The sequence below is a fragment of the Saccopteryx bilineata genome, chromosome 3, assembly GCF_036850765.1.
Source record: "Saccopteryx bilineata isolate mSacBil1 chromosome 3, mSacBil1_pri_phased_curated, whole genome shotgun sequence".
Lineage (NCBI taxonomy): Eukaryota > Metazoa > Chordata > Mammalia > Chiroptera > Emballonuridae > Saccopteryx > Saccopteryx bilineata.
This window is the reverse complement of record NC_089492.1, coordinates 159,949,651-159,975,198: the sequence shown is the minus strand read 5'-3', so window position 1 is coordinate 159,975,198 and position 25,548 is coordinate 159,949,651. Positions and strand designations below refer to the sequence as shown.

The following is a 25,548-nucleotide window of genomic DNA, read 5'->3' as shown; positions in this document are numbered from 1 at the left end:
TATAAAAGTGAGTATAGGATTTTGTCTGGTTGTCTAATTTTAATGTGTTTATAATCTAGTTGGAGGAATGAATACTTTACAATTTAAAAAGGGAAGCTAATAATGAATGTTCTTCCTCTCCAAATATAAAGACTCATATGCTCAGACACTGACAAATACTTCTTGCTCCTGACCCTAGATTAGACGCCAGACAAAAGGGATCTTTCTATTTTATTAGATTAAAAAACACAAACAAAACCAGTAAGGAATAAGATGGTGAAAGAAATATAGAAAAGGGCTAGGCAAAGACTAGAGATAACAAAGGGAAAAATGGAGAGGAGGAGCAACACTGAGAGCCCAGGGCAGGGCAGGAAAGAGGTTTCTAAGGTCTAGACATTTCTTCATTTGATGACGATTTTCTGGCGCAAGGCTCGAGGCCCAGAGCCAGGGGGGGGCTCAGGAAGTGGTGGGCCAGGGCCCAGGGCTGAGGCAGTGGGTGGCAGTCCATGGGCAGTGATGTATTTCTTGTAGGCTTCACGGATGATCTTGAAGGCTCGCGCAGTGGCATAGGGTATGTCTGTAACAGGGTCCCGGTATAGGGCTGGGCGATGGGTCACTGGGCAGACCTCCCGTACAGGGACCTTTGGGGGCCGCCCTTGGGGAAACCATTCCTCAAATGTAGCATCATCACTAAAAGTGATGAAGGTCCGTGAGCAGCGAGCTGGAGGGACAATGGATCCAGTCCCGGCACGGGGGGTCAATGCAGCAGCTGTGGGAGCAGGATCAAGTCTGGGGGGAAAGACAGAAAAAAACACCAAGAGCTGAGAGAAAACAACAGATAAAGACTGTGACCAGCTTGACCTGTGGTGGCGCAGTGAATAAAACGTCGACCTGGAATGCTGAGGTCGCCGGTTCAAAACCCTGGGCTTGCCCAGTCAAGACACATATGAGAGTTGATGCTTCCTGCTCCTCCCCCCTCCTCTCTCCCTTCTCTCTCTCTCTCTCTCCCCCCCCCTTCTCTAAAAATGAATAAATAAAATCTTTAAAAAAAAAAAAAAAAGGGCCCTGGCCGGTTGGCTCAGCGGTAGAGCGTCGGCCTAGCGTGCGGAGGACCCGGGTTCGATTCCCGGCCAGGGCACATAGGAGAAGCGCCCATTTGCTTCTCCACCCCTCTGCCGCGCCTTCCTCTCTGTCTCTCTCTTCCCCTCCCGCAGCCAAGGCTCCATTGGAGCAAAGATGGCCTGGGCGCTGGGGATGGCTCTGTGGTCTCTGCCCCAGACGCTAGAGTGGCTCTGGTCGCAACATGGCGACACCCAGGAGGGTCGCAACATGGCGACGCCCAGGATGGGCAGAGCATCACCCCCTGGTGGGCAGAGCGTCGCCCCCTGGTGGGCGTGCCGGGTGGATCCCGGTCGGGCGCATGCGGGAGTCTGTCTGACTGTCTCTCCCTGTTTCCAGCTTCAGAGAAAAAAAAAAAAAAAAAAAAAAAAAAGAAAGAAAAAAAAAAAGGGACGATGACCAAAGAGCTGAGAAAAGAGGAGGATGCAGTGTGATGGCAACATTCTGAGAGAATCTAGTAAGCAAAAGACAAGAAAAGAAAGCTGCACTGGATGGAAAAATAGAAAAGAGGGAGAAAAGAGATGCTAAAAGGGAAAGAAGTAAGCTGAAGAGAAGTGGAATCTGAAAGTTACCCATATCTGTGTGAGAAAAGCATGTGAAACGGGCTGAGAAGTATAGCTGAGAGAAGGGAGGACACTCTCCCCTCGCCCCGTGTCACTCACCCTTCCACATCCACATTTTCTTCCTTAGGGCCTGGCTCCCCCACCAGCGGCACTGTCACTGAATGATAGGTGATTATAGGCCCAGGGCACTTCCGCTTCTTGTGAACCTGCTTCTTTTTGTCAGCCTCAAGTCGCTCATATGTCTCTTCAGGGTCAAAAGAAGGAATGAGGATGGTCAGCTTCCCCTCTTCCCACAACTGGTTCTGTCCTACAGTCTCTCGACTGTCTTCCTGGCTGTCCAGCCACTGCCTACCAAGCCAATTCTGAAAGTTTGCTAAGGCTCTCTAGTCTATCCCATCTTAGATGTTTTCTGCTCACCCCCCCCCCCATATCCTCTTTGCTCATCATTTCTCAAGTCCACTTGGGCTCCTCACCCACTTGGAGCTGCAAGACTTCAGAGTTGGAAGGGACCCTTTGAGGAGGAGCCTGCTCAGTTCCCCAGAAATGCCCCACAACCTCCCTGTCAACTCGCTCCCATCCAAAGCAGCATGTTACATCTTTAGGCATCTCTAGTCATTCTAGTTTCCCAATTTTGAGCTGAAATACACTTCCTTATGACACTGTTTTACCTTTTAAAGCCACAGAGGACAGAAGTCTAATCTGTCTTCCACATGACAGTCCTTAAATAGTTGAATTAGTGTCCATGTGTCTCCAGACTAATCACAACATCCATCCCATTGAACCATTCTTCATAAGACAGGGCTTTGAGTCACTCCCTCCTTTTGCCACCCCGGGGCCAAGGACACTCTTTTATTACTGTACTTATCACAGTCTACAGCAGAGCTCTAAGCTGGCAGCCCACTTATGGTAAGTATTCTGTTTGATCTGTATTGTCTTTTAAAGAAAAATCTGAATTAGTTCCTGACATTGAAAAATTAGATAATTACATTTTTTCTTTTTTGTGACAGAGACAGAGAGAGTCTGAGAGAGGGACAGATAGGACAGACAGAAAGGAAGGCAGAGAGATGAGAAACATCAATTCTTCGTTGTGACACCTTAGTTGTTCATTGATTGCTTTCTCATATGTGCCTTGACCATGGGGCTACAGCAGACCAAGTGACCCCTTGCTCAAGCTAGTGAACTTGGGCTCAAGCTGGTGAGCCTTGCTCAAACCAGATGAACCCGCACTCAAGCTAGCGATCTCGGGGTTTCGAACCTGGGTCCTCTGCATCCCAGTCCGACACTCTATTCACTGTGCCACCGCCTGGTCAGGAAGATAGTTACATTTAAATACAGAGATTTCCAGCCTCTCTTAAAAAACAGTAAGAAAATATGGCAACCCTGGGTGTGCACTCTCACATGTAGCTGAGCTGAACAACTGCTGCTCCTTTCAGGCACACCTATCTCCCTCCCTCCCTCTCCCTCTCTTTTTAAGTTAGAGGAGGGGAGATAATGAGATAGACTCTGCATGTGCCCAAACTGGGATCCACCAGCAACCCCCACCTGGGGCCAATGCTCAAGTACCAAGCTATTTTTAGTGCCTGAGGCCGACTCACTCAGACTACCCGAGTTACCCTCAGCACCCAGGGCTAATGCTCAAAACAAATGACCCCCTGGCTGCAGGAGGAGAAGAGGGAGAGAAGGGGGAGGTAGAGAGTGAGAGAAGCAGATGGTCGCTTCTTTGTGTGCCCTGACCAGGAATTGAACCCAGGCTGTCCATAGGCTGGGCTGACACTCTATCCACTGAGCCACCAGCCAGGGCAGGCACACCTCTCTAATATACCACAGTCCACTGGCTGGACCCTGCAACACTGCTCAATGGCAGTGGCAGTTTACTGTTGGTACATACATCTCCTCCTTAAGGGCAGTGACTGTGGCTCATATTACCTGCAAATTATCAGGTCATGCAACATTCCACACATTACAGGCACTTAATTAGTATTTATTACTGCATAAATAGATCAAAATATTTCTGTTCCCTTTCCTCTGAATTAACTCCAAACTTCTGTGTCCTTGTTAAACATGGGTACTGTGAACACAATCCTCTAGATAAAATCTAACCAAAAGAGTCTTATAAAAACCCCTCAAGTAATATAACCTCTTTTTTTTTTTAATATAACCTCTTGTATATTAAAATTCTGTTTGATAATATAGCTTTCTTTCCCTTGAGCCAGACTTCCAACCCTTCTTCTCTTGAACACTTCCCTGTACTCTCTGGAACTCCTGTTCTATTATCAGCCAACTCATCTATAATCTCCTTCACTCAACATTCCTTCCATACCTTGCCTTACTGGAAACCTATCACCCACTGAAGCCACCATTCTCCCTGCAGCTCTCTGGTGAAAGCTGCTCATCTTCTCACATCCCATACAAGATACGCCCATATCCTACTGAGCTCCACACTGCAGCTTCAGATCGCTATTCCTCGACCTACCTGCACACTCACTTCTCTTCTGAGACTGATGCTCACAATCTAGCTTACTGTCTCCCTTTCTTAGTCACAGTCACTCCCTCATCCACAGAAGACTTGGACAATGGTTTCCACTCTTCCTCTGAACCCTAGCTCCTATCATCTCAGGTCACCCTGGTAACTTCAAAGAACACACAGGTAGCCCCTTTAACACCATATCCCCAGTTTCTTTACCACCTCATCTCTTAACAGCCTTTTTGTCCATGATACATTAGTTGCTCTATTCTGCTATAGCTACAGCCTAGACCTTGTCATTATCTGAAACTGGCCCAGCTCTGAAACATACAAAATCATATATCCAGCTTCTGGCTACAACATCTTATCCTTCAGGTCTGTTTGCTCCGTTACCCTATAGCAGGGGTCCCCAAACTACAGCCCGTGGGCTGCATGTGGCCCCCTGAGGCCATTTATCCAGCCCCTGCTGCACTTCCAGAAGGGGCACCTCTTTCATTGGTGGTCAGTGAGAGGAGGCACCTCTTTCAGAGGTGGTGAGCATCCGCATCCTGTGCTCCTGGAGTACTGTATGTGGCAGCGCCGCAAAGTGCGACGTCATGTACAGTACTACTTCCAGTAACGTGGGACGCACACGTCACAGCTCTGGAAGCACGTCATATCACTTGTTACGGCTAGCAATGACAAATATGGAACTGGACATTGACCATCTCATTAGCCAAAAGCAGGCCCACAGTTCCCATTGAAATACTGATCAGTTTGTTGATTTAAATTTACTTGTTCTTTATTTTAAATATTGTATTTGTTCCCATTTTGTTTTTTACTTTAAAATAAGATATGTGCAGTGTGCATAGGGATTTGTTCATAGTTTTTTTTTTATAGTCCGGCCCTCCAACGGTCTGAGGGACAGTGAACTGGCCCCTGTGTAAAAAGTTTGGGGACCCCTGCCCTATAGATTCCTCTGTCTTCTACTTCTTCAGTACCTGTTGTACATGGCTAACTCTACCAGCCCCTCCCAGCCTTTTCTTTTTTCTTTAGCCCTTTGAGTAGTACGAACATTCATGTATGTCCTCATGCCTCCTGACCATCCAGAGTATGATCGTACTTGTATAAGGCAACGTTAAAAAAAGGCAAATGGCCTGACCTGTGGTGGCGCAGTGGATAAAGCGTCGACCTGGAAATGCTGAGGTCGCCGGTTCGAAACCCTGGGCTTGCCTGGTCAAGGCACATATGGGAGTTGATGCTTCCAGCTCCTCCCCCCTTCTCTCTGTCTCTCCTCTCTCTCTCTCTCTCTGTCTGTCTCTCCCTCTCCTCTCTAAAATGAATAAATAAAAAATTTAAAAAAATAAATTAAAAAAAATAAAAATAAAAAAAGGCAAATGTATGTTTTTGTTTCCATAAATTGGTTATCAAACAAACATGATTTTAAGTTAATAAAACTGGAACTGGAACTAATTTCATTTTTTGGAAAAAAAACTCACTCCTGTGGGTCAGTGAGCATGAAAAAAACTCACCAAAGGGATTTTATTTTGAAATTTAAATTGATTGATTGATTTTAGAGAGGCAAGGAAAGAGAGAAACATCAATTTGTTATTCCACTTATTTATATATTCACTGGTTGACTTTGACCAGGGATCAAACTCACAACCTTGACATATTGGGATGATGCCTTAACCAACTGAGCTACCTGGCCAGGGCCTCATTTTCCTTTTTTTTTTTTTTCTCATGGGACAGAGTCAGAGAGAGGGACAGATAGGGACAGACAGACAGGAAGGGAGAGAGATAAGAAACATTAATTCTTTGTTGCGGTTCCTTAGTTATTCATTGATTGATTTCTCATATGTGCCTTGACCGGGGGGCTACAGCAGACAGAGTGACCCCTTGCTCGAGCCAGCGACCTTGGGCTCAAACTGGTGAGCCTTGCTCAAACCAGATGAGCCTGCGCTCAAGCTGGCGACCTCGGGGTCTCAAACCTGGGTCCTCTGCATCCTAGTCCGACGCTTTATCCACTGCGCCACTGCCTAGTCAGGCCCTTTTTATGTTATTTTAAAATTATCTCCCTTTGCCCTGGCTAGATAGCTTGATTGGTTAGAGCAGCGGTTCTCAACCTGTGGGTCGCGACCCTGGCGGGGGTCGAACGACCAAAACACAAGGGTTGCCTAGGCGACCAAGATCCACCTAGGCGACCCCGACCCACAGGTTGAGAACCGCTGGGTTAGAGCATCATCCCAAAGTGCATCATCCCAAAGTGCATCATCCCAAAGGTTGCAGGTTCGATCCCTGGTCAGGGCACATACAGGAACAGATCAATGTTCCTGCCTCTTTCTCACTCTCTCCCTTCCTCTCTCTAAAACCAGTAAAATATACATTAAAATAAAGGCCCTGGCTGGTTAGCTCAGACAGTTAAGAGGGTCATCCTAAAAAACAAGGTTGTGCATTCGATCCCCAGTCAGGGGACTCCCCACCAGGAGCAACCAATGAATGCAAGACTGAGTGGAACAACAAATGAATGCTTCCCTTCCCCCTCCCTACTCTTTCCCTTCCTCTGTCTCTCTAAAAAATGCAGTCAATAAATACAACCCTAGCCCTGGCTGGCTGGCTCAGTGGTAGAGCGTTGGCCTGGTATATGAAGTCCTGGATTCAATTTCCGGTCAAGGCACACAGGAGAAGCGCCCATCTGCTTCTCCACCCCTCCTCCTCTCCTTCCTCTCTGTCTCTCTCTTCCCCTCCCGCAGCCAAGGCTCCATTAGAGCAAAGTTGGCCCAGCACTGAGGATGGCTCCATGGCCTCCGCCTCAGCGCTGGATGGCTCCAATTGCAGTGGAGCATCACCCCCTGATGGGCATGCAGGGTGGATCCTGGTCAGGCGCATGCAGGACTCTTGTCTGCCTCCCCGCTTCTCACTTCAGAAAAATACAAAAACAAACAAAAATCCCCACAAAAACGCCCTGGCTGGGCCTGGTGGTTGGAGCGTCCTCCTGGCACAGAAGTTGCCAGTTTGATTCCCCAGTCAGGGAACATATAGGAGCAGCTTGATATTTTTATCTCTTTCTCCCTGCCTCTCTCTCAAAAAATAAATTAAATAATCTTCCTGGGAGCAACTGGGAGAGACTTTTTCTTTAGTGAGGAGGGGAGATAGTGAGTCAGACTCCTGCGTATGCCCTGACCAAGATCCACTCGGCAGCCCCTGTCTGGGGCTAATGCTTGAATCAACTGAGCTATCCTCAGCACTTGGAGCTGATGGTCGAACCAACTGAGCCATTGGCTGTGGGAGAGGAAGAGAGAGAGTAGTGGTGGAGGGAGAGCGAGAGAAGCAGATGGTCGCTTCTCTTGTGTGCCCTGACCAGGATTTGAACCTGACATCAATACACTGGGTGGACACTATCCACTGAGACAACCAGCCAATGCCTTCTCAGGCATTCTTAAGACAGACTCTCCTGGAGTTCTCCAACTCTCTGGCCTTGCTATACAGTCTTCTCTAAGCTCCTTCTCTTGTACAAGACCATTACATTTTAGTGTTTACAGGACTCTTTTGGGCCTGTCTTCTCTTTTCACTCTTTGCTTTCTCCCTGGTTGATCAGATCCACTCTAATGTCACTTACTATCATCCATATTCTACTTTTATTGTTTTTATAATTTTTTTATTTTATTTCTTTTGTGACAGAGACAGAGTCGGAAAGAGGGACAGATAGGACAGACAGACTGAAACAGAGAGAGATGAGAAACATCAATTCTTTGTTGCAACACCTTAGTTGTTCATTGACTGCTTTCTCATATGTGCCTTGACTGTGGGCCTTCAGGAGACCGAGTAACCCCTTGCTCGAGCCAGTGACCTTGGGTCCAAGTTGGTGAGCCTTGCTGAAACCAAATGAGCCCGCACTCAAGCTGGCGACCTTGGGGTCTCGAACCTGGGTCCTCTGCATCCCAGTCTGACGCTCTATCCACTGAGCCACCGCCTGGTCAGGCCATATTCTATTTTTAAAACAATTTATTTAATAACTTGGGGGGGGTAAGATGGGAGGGAGAGAGACAGAGACAGAGATGAATCAACTCATTCCTCTCAGTTGTGCAGCTACTCATTGCTTCTCATATGTGGCCTGACTGGTGCTCAAACCAGTGACCTAAGTACAGCCACTGCTCTTGGGATCAAGCTGGTGACCCTGGGATTGAACCAGCAACCTCAGAGCTCCAGGACGCTCTATCCACTGCACCACTAGAATACCATCTATATTCTAAATATTTCCAAATTTATATTTCTAGACCAGAACTCTTGTCTGAGCACCAAATATGTGATTTTTTTTTACTTATTTACTTCTTACATTTTATTTATTCATTTTTTTAGAAAGAGGAGACAGAGAGAGAGAAAGAGACAGAGAGAGGAAAGAGATAGAAAGAACAGAGGGAGGAGCAGGAAGCATCAACTCCCATATGTGCCTTGACCAGGCAAGCCTGGGGTTTTGAACTGGCGATCTCAGCGTTCCAGGTCGACACTTTTACCCACTGCGCCACTACAGGTCAGGCCAAATATGTGTTTAACTGACCTCCATGCACTGCATAAATCGGTCATAGACACCTCAAATTCAACATATTAAAAAATAAACTAGCCCTGGACGGTTGGCTCAGTGGTAGAGCGTCAGCCTGGCGTGCAGAGGTCCCGGGTTCGATTCCTGGCCAGGGCACACAGGATAGGCACCCATCTGCCTCTCCACTCCTCCCCCCTCCTTCCTCTCTGTCTCTCTCTTCCCCTCCAGCAGCGAGGCTCCATTGGAGCAAAGATGGCCTGGGCGCTGGGGATGGCTCCTTGGCCTCTGCCCCAGGCGCTAGAGTGGCTCTGGTCATGGCAGAGCGACGCCCCGGAAGGGCAGAGCATCGCCCCCTGGTGGGCGTGCTGGGTGGATTCCGGTCGGGCACATGCAGGAGTCTGTCTGACTGTCTCTCCCCGTTTCCAGCTTCAGAAAAATACAAAACAAAAACAAAAAAACCCTATTTTTTCTTCTGCTGAACCTGCCTTTCTGGAGTCTTCTATGTCAGTTACTGAGGTCAGGAGATTGAGAGTCACTCTCCTGACAGTGGCCTGAACCAATGTAGTTAAAGGATACAGATTATAGTGACAGCAAGGTCATGTCATTATTTGTGATAGTTCTCAGCCATTTATGTTTGACTAATAAAGATTATATTTCTCACTTTGAAGTCAATATGATAAAAAAAGTCACAAGAATAGATCTTAGCCTGACCCGTGGTGACGCAATGAATAAAGCATTGACCTGGAATACTGAGGTTGCTGGTTTGAAACCTTGGGCTTGTCCAGTCAAAGCACATATGAGAGTTGATGCTTCCTGATCCTCACCTCCTTCTCTCTCTTCTCTAAAATGAATAAAAAAAAAAGAAATAATAGATCCTTAAGATGTTGGAAAGGAATTAAATCTTTTCTTAATCATTGTAAGTTGTCTAAATTTCAAAACTATCATTAAACTGTAATGGGTTGGATCCCAGATACTTCTGGTAAACAATCTTCCACTCTTCACAATGAAATCACTTTTGGGCTACGTATGTTCCATTATATATAATCATCAAAAAAAGAGAAAGATTCAGAGAGAAAGAGAAGTAACAAATTAATACTTCAGGTGATTCTATCTGTTATTTCACTATTTCATTCAATGAATGTATGACCCAGAGCAAGCACGTGAAATCTGCAGTTCCCTCGATTACTCATGTACCTCTTACAATGTGATACTCTTACCATCCTGGCCGGGTAGCCTAGTTGGTTGGAGTGTTGTTCTCCTGACATTCTGAGGTTGTGGGTTCAATCCCAGTTAAGGCACATACAAGAATCAAACAATGAGCCTGGCCTGTGGTGGTGTAGTGAATATACCGTCGACCTGGAATGCTGAGGTCGCTGGTTCAAAGCCCTGGGCTTGCCCGGTCAGGGCATATATGACAATCAGTGAACAACTGAAGTGAAGCAACTGTAAGTTAATTCCTCTCACTCACCCCACTTCTCTCTTCTCTCTCTGTAAAATCAATAAATAAAATCTTTAAAAAAAAATCAACCAACGATGGCATGAATAAAGTGGAACAACAAATCGATGTTTCTATCTCACTCTCTCTTCCTCTCTCTAAAAATCAATAAATGTAAAAAAAACTTTTTTAAATGTATGTTCTTGCACAATACTTTTATTTTTGTATTTTTCTGAAGCGAGAAGGCAGAGAGACAGAGACAGACTATTGCATGTGCCCGACCAGGATCCACCCGGCATGCCCACCAGGGGGCAATGCTCGGCACATCCAGGGTGTTGCTCTGTTGCAACAGGAGCCATTCTAGCACCTGAGGCAGAGGCCATGGAGCCATTCTCAGTGCCTGGGCCAACTTTGCTCCAAAGGACACTTGGCTGCAGAAGGGGAAGAGAGAGAGAGGAAGGAGAAAGGGAAGGGTGGAGAAGCAGATGGGCGCTTCTCCTGTGTGCCCTGGCCGGGAATTGAACCTAGGACTTCCACATGCTGGGCCGACGCTCTACCACTGAGCCAGCCAGCCAGGGTCACACAATACATTATTGTATGTGATTGCTTACCCACTAGCACATAAACTGAAGAGATTTAAAATTTTTTTACTTTAAGGCAATTTAGCTCATGAACTGATTCTCCTGATCATTAAACTAGACATCATCATCCCATTTTGTGAACAAGGAAAGCAACATGCAAGTAGGTTAAGTAATTTCCCTGCAGTCTTACAGCAAGTGAACAGCAAAACTAGAATCTGAACTCAGTTCCATACAGATCTTATTTTATACTGAAGTATCTTAACTTGTTCTGTAGAGCCTTCGCTCCTAATCATTTACTATCCTCATTTTTTTTCTTCTGATGTCCTTGACCCAAATCTCCACCTTTCCAGTTCTTTGGGTCTTCCAGGTATCAGCTTCCTTATGCTTCTCAGCCCCTGTACCCACTGTTCTCAAAGCCACACACTGACCCAGTGAACGCAAGTTGAGCTCCTCTGTGACCTTGGCCTCCCGGAGCAGCTCTTCCTGGGTCAGTGGCCGCTCACAGTGGGGCCCCTTTCTCCGCCGTGACTGGCCCTGCCTTTCCTGCACCCGCAGGAATGTTTGTCGCGTATGCTCAGCTGTAGATTGACGCATGGACTTCCGACCTGGGAAGGAAGTCAGAGAGGAAGAAAAAATCTTTGAATTCAGATCCACCTCCTTTATTATTTTTTTTTTTATTTAAAACTTTTTAGCCTGACCAGGCGGTGCCGCAGTGGATAGAGCATCGGACTGGGATGCGGACGACCCAGGTTCGAGACCCCGAGGTCCCCAGCTTGAGTGCAGGCTCATCTGGTTTGAGCAAAGCTCACCAACTTGGACCCAAGGTCACTGGCTTGAGCAAGGAGTTACTCGGTCTGCTGTAGGCCCACGGTCAAGGCACATATGAGAAAGCAATCAATGAATAACTAAGGTATCACAACAAAAAACTAATGATTGATGCTTCTCATCTCTCTCTGTTCCTGTCTGTCTGTCCCTATCTATCCCTCTCTCTGACTCTCTGTCTCTGTAAAAAAAACACACAAAACTTTTTAGTTGGAGCCTTTCTGGAGGTGACAACCCTTCAAGGACAACATGCCTTTATTTATTTATTTTTTTATTTTGATTTTTTTTGGATAACATGCCTTTTGCTAAGGATCTCCTTCATCCTTCTCCAGAAGAGGAGAAGAGGAAACACAAGTAGTGCCTGGTGCAGAGCCCCAATTCCTACTTCATGGATGTGAAGTGCCCAGGATGCTATAGAATCACTACCGTCTAGTCATACACAAACAGTAGTTTTTTGTTTGTTTGTTTGTTTGTTTTACAGGGAGAGAGAGTCAGAGAGAGGGATAGACGGACAGGAACGAAGAGAGATGAGAAGCATCAATCATCAGTTTTTCGTTGTGACACCTTAGTTGTTCATTGATTGCTTTCTCATATGTGCCTTGACCGGGGGCCTTCAGTAGGCCGAGTAACTCCTTGCTGGAGCCAGCAACCTTGGGTCCAAGCTGGTGAGCTTTTTGCTCAAGCCAGATGAGCCCGGCTCAAGCTGGCAACCTCGGGGTCTCGAACCTGGGTCCTTCCGCATCCCAGTCCGACGCTCTATCCACTGCGCCACCGCCTGGTCAGGCCACAAACAGTAGTTTTGTGTGTTGGCTGCTCCACTGCCCTCTGTCAGCCTACAGGTGGAAAAACAAGGCTTACAGAAGGATGCTTCTTCAGAAGGAAGCAACACTAAAAGCACCCCAAATCAAAATAAGTGGGGAACCACCCCAATAAAGACATTTTGGATAAAAAATAAAAATAAAACTTTTTACTTGGAAATTATTTCAAACTTATAAAAAAAATAGTACAAAGAATAGTACAAAGAACACTCATGTATGCTTTACCCAGATCACCTACTGTTAACATTTTGCCCCATTAGCATTCTGTAAGTGTATGTTATGTGTTTCATTTTTTCTGAGTAATCAGTTAAGTTGCACAGATCATGGCTCTCTACCCCTAAATGCTTCAGTGTAGATTTCCTAATAAGGATTTTCCTTACATCATCATAGTAGTTATCAACTTCAGTAAATTTGGCATTAATACTAAATATATTAATAATTATTTTTTTTAATTTTAATTTTTATTTATTTATTTATTCATTTTTAGAGAGGAGAGAGAGAGGCAGAGAGAGAGACAGAGAGAGAGAGAAGGGGGTTGGAGCTGGAAGCATCAACTCCCATATGTGCCTTGACCAGGCAAGCCCAGGGTTTCGAACCGGCAACCTCAGCATTTCCAGGTCTACGCTTTATCCACTGCGCCACCACAGGTCAGGCAATAATTATTTTTTTTAGAGAGACAGAGAGAGTCAGAGAGAGGAATATTCAGGAACAGACAGACAGGAACAGAGATATGAGAAGCATCAATCATTGCCCTGGCCGGTTGGCTCAGCGGTAGAGCGTCGGCCTGGCGTGCGGGGGACCCGGGTTCGATTCCCGGCCAGGGCACATAGGAGAAGCGCTCATTTGCTTCTCCACCCCCCCCCCCTCCTTCCTCTCTGTCTCTCTCTTCCCCTCCCGCAGCTGAGGCTCCATTGGAGCAAAGATGGCCCGGGCGCTGGGGATGGCTCCTTGGCCTCTGCCCCAGGCGCTAGAGTGGCTCTGGTCTCAGCAGAGCGACGCCCCGGAGGGGCAGAGCATCGCCCCCTGGTGGGCAGAGCGTCGCCCCTGGTGGGTGTGCCGGGTGGATCCCGGTTGGGCGCATGCGGGAGTCTGTCTGACTGTCTCTCCCCATTTCCAGCTTCAGAAAAATACAAAAAAAAAAAAAAAAAAGTCTGAGAAGCATCAATCATTAGTTTTTCATTGCGTGTTGCAACACCTTACTTGTTCATTGATTGCTTTCTCATATGTGCCTTGACCGTGGGCCTACAGCAGACCGAGTAACCCCTTGCTCAAGCCATTGACCTTGGGTCCAAGCTGGTGAGCTTTGCCCAAACCAGATGAGCCCGCACTCAAGCTGGGGACCTCGGGGTCTCGAACCTGGGTCGTCCGCATCCCAGTCCAACGCTCTATCCACTGCGCCACTGCCTGGTCAGGCACTATATTAATAATTTTTTTTTTTCTTTACAAGGACAGAGAGAGAGTCAGAGAGAGGGATAGATAGGGACAGACAGACAGGAACGGAGAGAGATGAGAAGCAACAATCATCAGTTTTTCATTGCGACACCTTAGTTGTTCATTGCTTTCTCATATGTTTCTTGACCACGGGCCTTCAGCAGACCGAGTAACCCCTTGCTTGAGCCAGTGACCTTGGGTCTAAGCTGATGAGCATTTTTTTTTTTTTTTTTTTTTTCTCAAACCAGATGAGCCCGCACTCAAGCTGGCAACCTCGGGGTCTCGAACCTGGGTCCTCGGCATCCCAGTCCAACACTCTATCCACTGCGCCACCGCCTGGTCAGGCACTATATTAATAATTTTATCATCATACTCCAGTACTGTCAATTGACCAAATATCCCCACTCACTGTCAGAGCCATCATCCTGTAGTTCTAGTGGTAGCAGTGCCTTCTCTTCTCGGGCCTTCTGAGAACCAGCTGGTGTGCTGACTTTGCGAGGCCTTAAGCTCTTGAGAGGTTCCTGGGGACAGATTGGAATCAGACACCAGAGAACAGAGAGATAAGGAGGAAGAAGATGGGACTGTTAAGAGAAAACCAGCACTATAGGAAATGGGAAAACTAGCACTACAGGAAATGGGACTGGTGTGGGGAGTACTGGGACCTAATGAAAGGGAAAATAGGAATTAAGGAAGTCCAAGAAAACTAGGACTTCCCCTGCACCTTATAGGCTTTGGTGACTACTCGGCGCTTTCTTGTTGGCTCTTCTGCTTCTCCATCACTGGATGGTTCATCTCCTTCATCAATGTCAAAGTCAGAGTCCACCTCATCCTCTGTGTCTGACTGGTCCCCTTGATACTCATCATCTCCTGATTCCTGTGGACATAGACAGATGAGGTTCTCGCTGGCATCAGAGTCATTAATGCCCCTCCAGAAAAAAACAATCTCTTTGCTTTTTTTATAAGGGCTGCCGCACTCTCCTTCAGAACCCAGTCACTTTCCTCAGGCAAGAAATCTTCCCAGCTGATGGTCTTTTATTTATTTATTTTATTTTTTGTATTTTTCTGAAGCTGGAAACGGGAAGAGACAGTCAGACAGACTCCCGCATGCGCCCAACCGGGATCCACCCGGGACGCCCACCAGGGGCGACGCTCTGCCCCCCAGGGGGCGATGCTCTGCCCCTGGGGGGGGGGGTCGCTCTGCCGCGACCAGAGCCACTCTAGCGCCTGGGGCAGAGGCCAAGGAGCCATCCCCAGCGCCTGGGCCATCTTTTGCTCCAATGGAGCCTCGGCTGCGGGAGGGGAAGAGAGAGACAGAGAGGAAGGGGGGGGGGTGGAGAAGCAAATGGGCGCTTCTCCTATGTGCTCTGGCCGGGAATCAAACCCGGTCCCCCGCATGCCAGGCCGACGCTCTACCGCTGAGCCAACCGGCCAGGGCCCCAGCTGATGGTCTTTAGCTCAAGCACCACCCCTTTCAACACTGGCTTTTTATCTGTAGCACAGTATGTTAAGTGCTGAGGTACAAAAGGATATGCTTTGATCTCTACCTGCAATTGTCTTACAGTCTAGTAGAGGGTAGGATGTAATTATAAAAGAAAGTGGTTTTTTGTTTTGTTTTGTTTTTTACAGAGACAGAGACAGAGTCAGAGAGAGGGATAGATAGGGACAGACAGACAGGAATGGAGAGAGATGAGAAGCATCAATCATCAGTTTTTCGTTGTGACACCTTAGTTGTTGCTTTCTCATATGTGCCTTGACCGGGGGCCTTCAGCAGACAGAGTAACTCCTTGCTGGAGCTAGCGACCTTGGGTCCAAGCTGGTGAGCTTTTTGCCCAAGCCAGATGAGCCCGTGCTCAAGCTGGCGACCTCGGGGTCTCGAACCTGGGTCCTTCCGCATCCTAGTCCGATGCTCTATCCACTGCGCCACCGCCTGGTCAGGCAAGTGGTTTTTTTTTTTAAAGGACTTTATTTGTTGATTTTAGAGAAAGGAGAGAAAGAGAAAGGCAGGGAGAAGAAGTGGGGTGCATAATTGCTTCTTGTATGTGCCTTTATGGGGCAAGGTGGGAGTCTCAAACTGGCAACCTCAGCACTCCCGGTTGATGCTTTATCCACTGCACCACCACAGCTCAGGCAAAAGGAACTTTTTTTTGTTTTGTTTTGTGATAGAGAGACAGAGAAAGGTACAGATAGACAGGAAGGGAGAGAGATGAGAAGCATCAATTCTTTGTTGCAGCACCTTAGTTGTTCATTGATTGCTTTTCATACATGCCTTGACTGGGGGGGGCCCTCAGGCTAAGACAGTGACCCCTTGCTCAAGCCAGCGACCTTGGGCTTCAAGCCAGTGACCATAGGATCACACACTCAAGCTGGAGATCCTGCGCTCAAGCTGGTGAGCCCATGCTCACGCTAGATGAGCCCATTCTTAAGCCGGCAACCTCAGGATTTCAAATCAGAGACCTCAGCATTCCAGGTCTACGCACTATCTACTGTGCAACCACCAGTCAGGCATAGCCATTGAAGATTTGATAGGAGAACAAAACTGTATACGGGGCATTGCAGAAAGCTCTGGAGGTGATTAGATGGGCTGGAGTAGAGAACATGGAGTACAACCTAGACCTGAGGTGATGCAGATTAGGGATAGAATGACAGCCACACTGGAAAGGTAAAAGAACACACTGGGTGCAGAGGAGTTGACTGGTTGCACATGGAACTCAAATATGTGGCTCCCTCTTCAATTATGCAGGCTAATGGGCTAATGTTGGTACACACATTGTCAAAGCAAGCAAATAACAGAGACAGCTGATACTCCAAGCGTGCCAGAATTCTATCTTGCGATGATGACCATCATTTCCTCCCAACTCATGTCTATGAAAGTCTGGGAACACAGTAATCTCCTCAGCTCTAACCTGGTAGTAAATCATATCACCAGAGGGTAGCAGTTCAGTACACATTATGTTAGTGCCCAATCAAAATGCTTTCACTAAGTTATGGATTTACTACCATTCTTTTGGCTTTTATCAAAGTTCATTAATAGACATGACTAGGTAAGAGAATTTTTCATATCATCTACCAAACCCTTGTTATTTTATGTATCTCATATAAACAGGTGATTCTCCCTAGGATTTATGCTGAACAAGTCTGTCTCCCTTAAAGAACTTCTATGCTTCTTTCTTATTAAAAAATAAAATAAAATAAATTCAGGGCCCTGCTATCTCAGTTGGTTCAAGCAGTGTTTTGTTTTTTTTTTAATCTTTTAAGATTAAGATTAAAGATTAAAAAAGATTTTAATCTTTAATCTTAATCTTAAAAGTTTTTTTTTTTTTTTAATCTTTTAAGATTAAGATTAAAAAAAAGAGGGAAAGAGCCCTGGCCAGTTGGCTCAGTAGTAGAGCATCGGCCCAGCATGTGGAAGTCCCAAGTTCAATTCCTGGTCAGGGCACACACGAGAAGTGCCCATTTACTTCTCCACCCTTCCCCCTCTCCTTCCTCTCTATCTCTCTCTTCCTCTCCTGCAGCCAAGGCTCCATTGGAGCGATGTTGGCCCGGGTGCTGAAGATGGCTCCATGGCCTCCACCTCAGGCACTAGAATGGCTCCTGTTGCAACAGAGCAACGCCCCAGATGGGCAGAACACTGGCCCCTAGTGAGTGTGACAGGTGGATCCCAGTCGGGTGCATGCAGGAGTCTGTCACTCTGCCTCCCCGCTCCTCACTTCAGAAAAACACACACATACAAAAAAAAAAGAGGAAGGGAGAAAGAGACACAAACATCAATCTGTTTCTATATGTAACCTGCCTGGGGATCAAACCAGAAACCTCTGTGCATCAGGAAGACTCTCCAACTGAGCTATCAGGCCAGGGCTCAGGGCAGTGTTTTTTAATTGCTAGTCCGTGAAAAGTTAATCACCCTGATGTTGTATGAAGATTACAGACCCAATTATCTTAGTCGAATTCAATTATGCTCAGGGTAATTGCCACTGATCAGCCTCTATTATTGATGAAAATATTATTGAGGTTGTCCGAGATATCTTTGGAACTTGTAGGCTCATTCAAACAACATTTTGCATGGTGCAGAGCATTTACAAATCAGGAGCAATAAATAAAAAAGCATTCAGACAGGCCCTGGCCGGTTGGCTCAGCGGTAGAGCGTCGGCCCGGCGTGCAGGAGTCCCGGGTTCGATTCCCGGCCAGGGCACACGGGAGAGGCGCCCATCTGCTTCTCCACCCCTCCCCCTCTCCTTCCTCTCTCTGTCTCTCTCTTCCCCTCCCGCAGCCAAGGCTCCATTGGAGCGGGGATGGCCCGGGCGCTGGGGATGGCTCTGTGGCCTCTGCCTCAGGCGCTGGAATGGCTCTGGATGCAGCGGAGCGCCGCCCCAGAGGGGCAGAGCATCGCCCCCTGGTGGGCGTGCCGGGTGGATCCTGGTCGGGCGCATGCGGGAGTCTGACTGCCTCCCCGTTTCCAGCTTCGGAAAATAAATAAATAAATAAATAAAGCATTCAGACAGGCCCTGGCCAGTTGGCTCAGTGGTAGAGCATCAGCCTGGCGTGTGGAAGTCCCAGGTTCGATTCCTGGCCAGGGCACACAAGTGAAGTACCCATCTGCTTCTCCACTCCACCTCCTTTCCTTTCTCTTTGTCTCTCTCTTCCTCAGAGGAAAAAAAAAAGCATTCAGACAAACTTATGTAGCATTTAATACATCATATATGTGGAATTTGGAAATAAGGCACCAGCTTATAAACTGTGTTGCACTGTCATGTGAGGTAAGATAAAACTTTATTGCATGTTTCTGTTTCCAGCTGGCTAGGTTACCATTCTCAAAGTATAAAAAGGTTGAAAATCAGTGGGTTAGGACATCGCCTTGATATGCCAAGGTTGTGGGTTCAATCCCTGGTCAAAGCACATACAAGAATTAACTAATGAAAAAAAATAAAATATAAAAAGAATCAACTAATGCCTGGCCTGTGGTGGCGCAGTGGATAAAGTGTTGACCTGAAATGCTGAGGTCACTGGTTCGAAACCCAGGACTTGCCTGACCAAGGCACATATGGGAATTGATGCTTCCTGTTCCTCCCTACTTCTCTCTTCCCCCCCACTCTCCTCTCTAAAAAATGAGTAAAATCTTTAAAAACATATATATATATATTTTTTGTATTTTTCTGAAGCTGGAAACAGGGAGGCAGAGACTCCCGCATGTGCCCAACCAGGATCCATCCGGCACGCCCACCAGGGGGCGTCGCTCTGTTGCAACTAGAGCCACTCTAGTGTCTGAGGCAGAGGCCATGGAGCCATCCCCAGCACCTGGGCCATCTTTGCTCCAATGGAGCCTCGGCTGCGGGAGGGGAAGAGAGAGACAGAGAGGAAGGAGAGGGGGAGGGGTGGAGAAGCAGATGGGCGCTTCTCCTGTGTGCCCTGGCCGGGAATCGAACCTGGGACTTCAGCATGCCAGGCCAACGCTCTACCACTGAGCCAACCGGCCAGGGCTAAAAATATTTTTTAAAAAAAGAATCAGCCTGACCAGGCAGTGGCACAGTGGATAGAGCATCGGACTGGGATGCGAATGACCCAGGTTCGAGACCCTGAGGACGCCAGCTTGAGCACAGGCTCATCTGGCTTGAGCGAAAAGCTCACCAGCTTGTACCCAAGGTCCCTGGCTCAAGCAAGGGGTTATTCGGTCTGCTGAAGGCCCGCAGTCAAGGCACATATGAGAAAGCAATCAATGAACAACTAAGGTGTCGCAATGCGCAATGAAAAACTAATGATTGATGCTTCTCATTTCTCTGTTCCTGTCTGTCCCTGTCTATCCCTCTCTCTGACTCTCTGTCTCTGTAAAAAAGAAAAAAAAAAAAGAATCAACTGCCTGACCTGTGGTGGCATAGTGGGTAGGGCGTTGACCTGGAATGCTGAGGTCGCCAGTTAAAAACCCTGGCTTGCCTGGTCAAGGCACATATGGGAGTTGATGCTTCCTGCTCCTCCTTCCTTCTCTCTCTCTCTCTCACACACACACACACACTCTCTCTCTCCTCTCTAAAATGAATAAATTTTTTAAAAAATCAACCAATGCATAAATAAGGAGAATTAAAAATCAATGTTTCTCTCTTGTGCTCTCTCTCTAAAATCAATAAATTAAATCTCTGGTCAGACAGTTTGGTTGATTAGCATTATCCTGATATGCAAAGGTTGCTGGTTCAATCCTTGGTCAGGGCACATACAGGAACAGATTAATGTTTCTATCTGTCTCTAAAATCAGCCAATAAATTTGAAAAGTACTAAATAAAATCAATACATATTAAATAACAACTTGTAAAATGACAGGAATAGGATAATGGCTTTTGGAAGAGGGATGAGGAAGTTCTATTTTATTTTTTTTATTTATTTTTTTGTATTTTTTTCTGAAGCTGGAAACAGAGAGAGACAGTCAGACAGACTCCCGCATGTACCCAACCGGGATCCACCCAGCGCGCCGACCAGGGGCTACGCTCTGCCCCTCTGGGGGGTGCTCTGCCACAACCAGAGCCACTCCAGCGCCTGGGTCAGAGGCCAAGGAGCCATTCCCAGCGCCCGGGCCATCTTTGCTCCAATGGAGCCTTGGCTGCGGGAGGGGAAGAGAGAGACAGAGAGGAAGGGGGGGGGTGGAGAAGCAAATGGGCGCTTCTCCTGTGTGCCCTGGCCGGGAATCGAACCCGGGTCCCCCGCACGCCAGGCCGACGCTCTACCGCTGAGCCAACTGGCCAGGGCCGAGGAAGTTCTATTTTAAACTAGCTGGTTAGGGCTGTGTAAGTAATGACTCCTAATCAGTCACCAAGTCCTGGGGATTCTACTGCCTTAATTTCTCTTGAACCCTCCTTTCCCTGTTTCTCTACTCCCACTGCCCCCCTCACACCACTCCTTTCATTACAGTTGTCTTTCTAGAGTACAAATTTGATCTTCTCAATCCTCTGAAGAATATCCCTAACATTGCTCAGGCTCACAAGGCCCTATATATTCTAGCTCATGCCTACTCCCTCTATCCTTACCAATCTTTATTTTCCTTCAGATCTAGAGAATAAGAGTAGATGTGCAGGTCCAGGACTAGGACCTTAGTGGCTTTACATATTCTGCCCTATCCCTCTAAGTGGTCTAACTCTTCTCCTCCCCAGCTCCCAGTCCCACTGCTCTTCATCCAGCCAAGGCCTACTTTTCATACTGTCTTCAGCTTAAACACCGTGTCCCCAAAGGATACCCATTCTGACCACAACTCTGGCTCCCCCGTGTTACTATAGCACCCTATGCTTACCACTTATTTAATTCCTTATCACAGAGTATTTTTTTTAGACTGACTAGGCGGTGGCGCAGTGGATAGAGTGTCAGACTGGGATGTGGAGGACCCAGGTTTGAGACCCTGAGGTCGCTAGCTTAAGCGTGGGCTCACCAGCTAGAGCACAGGTTTACCAGCTTGAGCATGGGATCATAGACATGACTCCATGGTTTCTGGCTTGAGCAAGGCATCACCCGGTCTGCTGTACCCCCCCCCCCCACCTCCGACAAAGCACACATGAGAAAGCAATCCATGAATAACTAAGGTGCTGCAACAAAGAATTGATGCTTCTCATCTCTCTCCCTTCCTGTCTTATCTGGCCCTTCCCATCAGTCTGTCCCTATCTGTCCCTCTCTCTGACTCTGCCTCTGTCACAATATTTTTAATTTATTGATTTTAGAGTGAGAGAAAGAAACATTGATTTGTTTTTCCACTTATTCATGCATTTATTGATTGATTTTTCTTTGTGCCCTGTCTGGGGATGGAACCAGCAATCTTGGAGTATTTGGATGACATGCCAACTAACTGAGATTCTGGCCAGGGCTCACACAATATTTTCACTCTTAATTCAGCTAATTCCTCACTGAGGTCTAAAATATATAAGGACAAAGCAGTGTTTTTAAAACTGTTTCCCTAGAGCCTATCACAGTGCATGGCATATAGGTGCTCAGCACACATTTAAAGAATGGATAAACTCAATTAAACAAATAAACAAACGCCAACCCAATCCAGACACTGGACTAGGCACTAGATATATACTGTTGAACAAAACAGACCATCTCTAACCTTACAGAGCTTACAAACTAATACGAAAATATAAAAAGTAAGCAAACCAAATCGAATTACAAAGTGAAACGTTCTATGAAGGATATAAGTAAGGACACTTTTTATGACAGTTAAGGAAGGGTAACCCCAAAAAGTAGGGATTAACTCTGAGATTTGAAAGCTGCAAAAGGAGTGAGTAGGCCGAGTTCCTCCTCTATTTTGAGGAATGGGCCGAGTATATACCGCCTGACTACGGCGTGCCTCGCGCGTGGCGGACGTCAGAGCGCAGCGAGAGATGCAACTAGAGAAGAATGTAGTAGGTTTCTGCCACAGTCCGGGGTGCCTCCAGAGAGGTCCTCTACCCCTGCTCCGTCCAGTCTCTTCTAAAACTCCGCTGCATCTCTGCCCGCCCCCCAATCCCTGACTCGCCCTACAGCTCTCGAGTATCCACTGCGAGGGCTCCTCTCTAGTCCCCGCCCCCTTCTTTGTCCGAGGTTTCCCCCTTCAGGACTCCTCTGAGCTACCATCCTCCCTCATCCTGGGCCCGGCTCTTGCCTCGGTGAAACCCCCATAAGTCGTCTGGTAGAATTCATCTTCCTCCTCTGCCTCCAGGAGCCCAGAAAGCCGGTTCCCCGCGGTCTTCCGAGGGGCTCGGCCCCCAGCCAAACTCATATCGCCTACCGAAACTGCGTCGTCATCACCGACCCCTCACCCAGGCGGTTCTCGGAGCTCGACGCTCGACACCACTACCTGCGGGTGGCAAGCGGCTTCCAGGCAGAAGCAGCAGAGCGTCCAGAGGCTCCTAGTCCCGCCCCTAAACCGGTTTTACTTTTCAGACCCGCCACTCAAGTGCAGACGTCATCCTCCCCCCCCCCACCGCCCGCCCCCAGTTTTCTTCCCTAACAGCGGCTTGGGCTGTGGAATGCTTCGGCTCTGTGACGCTACTCTACTACCAAAAGTCCAGAATTTGGGAGTCAGCAAATTTTCATTTGGAAAAGGCCAGTCTCCCTCTACTCCAGTCCGTTTTTCACTATGGCAACAATAAGAACCTTTCTAAAAACCTACACTTTGTCACTTTTCTACTCAAAAATCCTTAGTGGCTCCCTATCATCTTCCAGATAAAGTCCAAAATCCTTGAGGCTGAAACCACACTAGAGTGGTTAAGGGCAGAGTCTTGGAGCCAGACAGACCTGAGTTGGAGTTTGAACTTAAACGTTCTAGCTGTGTCACTTTGGACAAGTTGCTTCACATCATCTCTAAAGTGGGAACTAATAATAATAATACCTAGGCCCTGGCCGGTTGGCTCAGTGGTAGAGCGTCGGCCTGGCGTGCAGGAGTCCCAGGTTCGATTCCCGGCCAGGGCACACAGAAGCGCCCATCTGCTTCTTCACCCCTCCCCCTCTCCTTCTTCTCTGTCTCTCTCTTCCCCTCTTGCAGCCAAGGTTCCATTAGAGCAAAGTTGGCCGGCAGCTAAAGGTGGCTCTGTGGCATTAGGTGGCGCAGTGGATAAAGTGTCGACCTGAAAATGCTGAGGTCGCCGGTTCGAAACCCTGGGCTTGCCTGGTCAAGGCACATATGGGAGTTGATGCTTCCTGCTCCTCCCCCCTTCTCTCTCTCTGTCTCTTTCTCCTCTTTCTCTCTCTCTATCTCTCTCTCTCCTCTCTAAAAATGAATAAATTTAAAAATAATGAAAAAAGAAAAAAAAAGAATGGCTCTGGTTGCGACAGAGCAACGCCCCAGATGGGCAGAGCATCGCCCCGTGGTGGGCATGCCAGGTGGATCCCGGTCGGCTGCTGCGGGAGTCTGTCTGACTGCCTCCCCATTTCCAACTTCAGAAAAATACAATAATAATAATACCTAGTTCTGAAGGTTGTTGAGAAGATGAAGAGAGATGATCCTTGTAAACTGCTTCACACTGTATTTAGTACACACAGATGTTTAACAGGTGGTAGTTACTATTAACATGGCATTCAAGAGCCTTCATAATTTAGCCTCTACCTTGCCTTCCTAACCTCACCCCCTGCTACATCAACCTAGTCTAGCATCACTTCCCTAACACCCAATTTTCTGTCATGCTTTCATGCTGTTCCTCCTTCTTAGAATCCCTTTTCTCTCTTGTCTACATGACAAAATTTTAATTCTGTAGGACAGTCAAGTCTTCTTGAACACCCATTCCTCTCTTCCCAGCACAGTTCTCATAACGGTGAAGATCACACCCCCTGCCTGACCAGGCGGTGGCACAGTGGATAGAGCATCTGACTGGGATGCTGAGGAACCAGGTTCGAGACTCAAAGGTCGCCAGCTCAACAGCTTGAGCGTGGGCTCATCTGGTTTGAGCAAAAGCTCACCAGCTTGAGCCAAGGGCGCTGGCTGGAGCAAGGAGTTAATTGGTTTGCTAAAGGCCCGCGGTCAAGGCACATAGGAGAAAGCAATCAATGAACAACAAAGGCAGGGGTCCCCAAACTACAGCGTCGCTCATATACAGTACTACTTCTGGGGATGCGGGACGCACACTTCACGGCTCCAGAAGTGTGTCATATCACTTGTTACGGCTAGCAGTGACAAATATGGAACCGGACATTGACCATCTCATTAGCCAAAAGCAGGCCCATAGTTCCCATTGAAATACTGGTCAGTTTGTTAAAGTTACTTGTTCTTTATTTTAAATATTGTATATGTTCCTGTTTTGATTTTTTATTTTAAAATAAGATATGTGCAGTGTGCAGAGGGATTTGTTCATAGTTTTTTTTTATAGTCTGGCCCTCTAACAGTCTGAGGGACAGTGAACTGGCCCCTGTGTAAAAAGTTTGGGGACCCCTGAACTAAGGTGTCACAATGCACAATGAAAAACTAATGATTGATGCTTCTCATCTCTCCGTTCCTGTCTGTCTGTCCCTGTCTATCCCTCTCTCTGACTCTCTGTCTCTGTAAAAAATAAAAAATAAATAAAAGAAAAAAATCACGCCTCCTTAATTCTTCAAAATAGTTACAATCTCAAATCTGCGGTATTGTCAAGCCTCTGTGTCAATGTTTTTCTTTAAATTCAGAAAATACGGTTGTCAAACCATATAGCACTTGTACATACTCTATGATGGCATCTATTATGTTTTATTCTAATGATTTATGTGTCTCTCTTGGTGAATTCCCTTTTCCATTTCCTTGGAGGTACCAAGCCAGCATGTCCTGCTCTGCCCCTACTTCCACACTCCAGTGACATCACAGAAGTTCTGCTATGCCAGGAATGTTACTGGGCAAGAGTGGCTCCATAACTCTGAGCACCCCAGGGATTGAGTGGGAGTGGGAGCAGAGCCAAAGTTTAGGGAGAAAAAATGGGAGACACCACTAGCCCAACTTTTTGAATTTTGCCTTCATCCATTCATATACTTGGGAGACCTGTATTGGGCACTTATTCTATGCCAGGCACTATTCTAGAGCCTTGAGATATAAAAATGGATAAGAAGTAATCTTTGCCCTGAAATGTTCATAGTCTTATGAGGGAGCTAAACAAGTAAACGGACTGATATAATGCAAGATGGTAGTAGTAACAGTAGCCATTTCTGGTTCATAAAGGGGAAACAAAGACCAATAAGAAGCTGCAAAATAGGTATGTCTTCTTCTGGGACAGCTGAAATAAAATTCATAGATCAAATCCTAGGGAGAACACCCCCAGTTTCACCTACTGCCATAGTGAGTCTATTATTGGTCTATTTCTAGTTTTAAAATCAGAAGCAGCTTTACCTCTACAGCTGATTTCTAAAATAATT

General features: G+C 47.0%; 1 protein-coding gene and 1 pseudogene across 3 annotated transcripts; one reads left to right on the top strand and one right to left on the bottom strand.

The window, feature by feature from the left end:
- Window positions 1-193: 193 nt before the first annotated feature.
- VPS72 (vacuolar protein sorting 72 homolog) lies at window positions 194-22,555 on the bottom strand. Of its 3 annotated transcripts, none has more exons than XM_066267948.1 (6): window positions 22,340-22,555; window positions 14,453-14,605; window positions 14,141-14,252; window positions 11,089-11,265; window positions 1,761-1,905; window positions 194-768 (listed from the first exon to the last, which is right to left on the bottom strand). In XM_066267948.1, the coding sequence occupies exons 1-6, from the start codon at window positions 22,454-22,456 to the stop codon at window positions 381-383; spliced, it is 1,092 nt and encodes a 363-aa protein (XP_066124045.1). In that variant the 5' UTR covers window positions 22,457-22,555; the 3' UTR covers window positions 194-380. The 3 variants fall into 3 exon arrangements, with proteins under 3 accessions (XP_066124045.1, XP_066124047.1, XP_066124046.1); XM_066267949.1 differs by lacking the exon at window positions 1,761-1,905 and adding an exon at window positions 9,386-9,485 and having other exon boundaries at window positions 637-768; XM_066267950.1 differs by lacking the exon at window positions 1,761-1,905 and having other exon boundaries at window positions 598-768.
- LOC136330722 (small ribosomal subunit protein eS27-like) lies at window positions 11,778-12,374 on the top strand (annotated as a pseudogene).
- Window positions 22,556-25,548: the final 2,993 nt, after the last annotated feature.

Bases quoted from the DNA above. Each gene is read 5' to 3' on its own strand.
- VPS72 (XM_066267948.1), bottom strand. From the start codon at position 22,456: ATGAGTTTGGCTGGGGGCCGAGCCCCTCGGAAGACCGCGGGGAACCGG. The intron at 14,606-22,339 runs GCAAGAGCCGGG...CTATGTCCACAG, and splicing joins CTTATGGGGGTTTCACCGAG to GAATCAGGAGATGATGAGTA. The intron at 1,906-11,088 runs GTCAGTGTGTGG...TTGACCCTGAAG, and splicing joins GCTCAACTTGCGTTCACTGG to AGACATATGAGCGACTTGAG.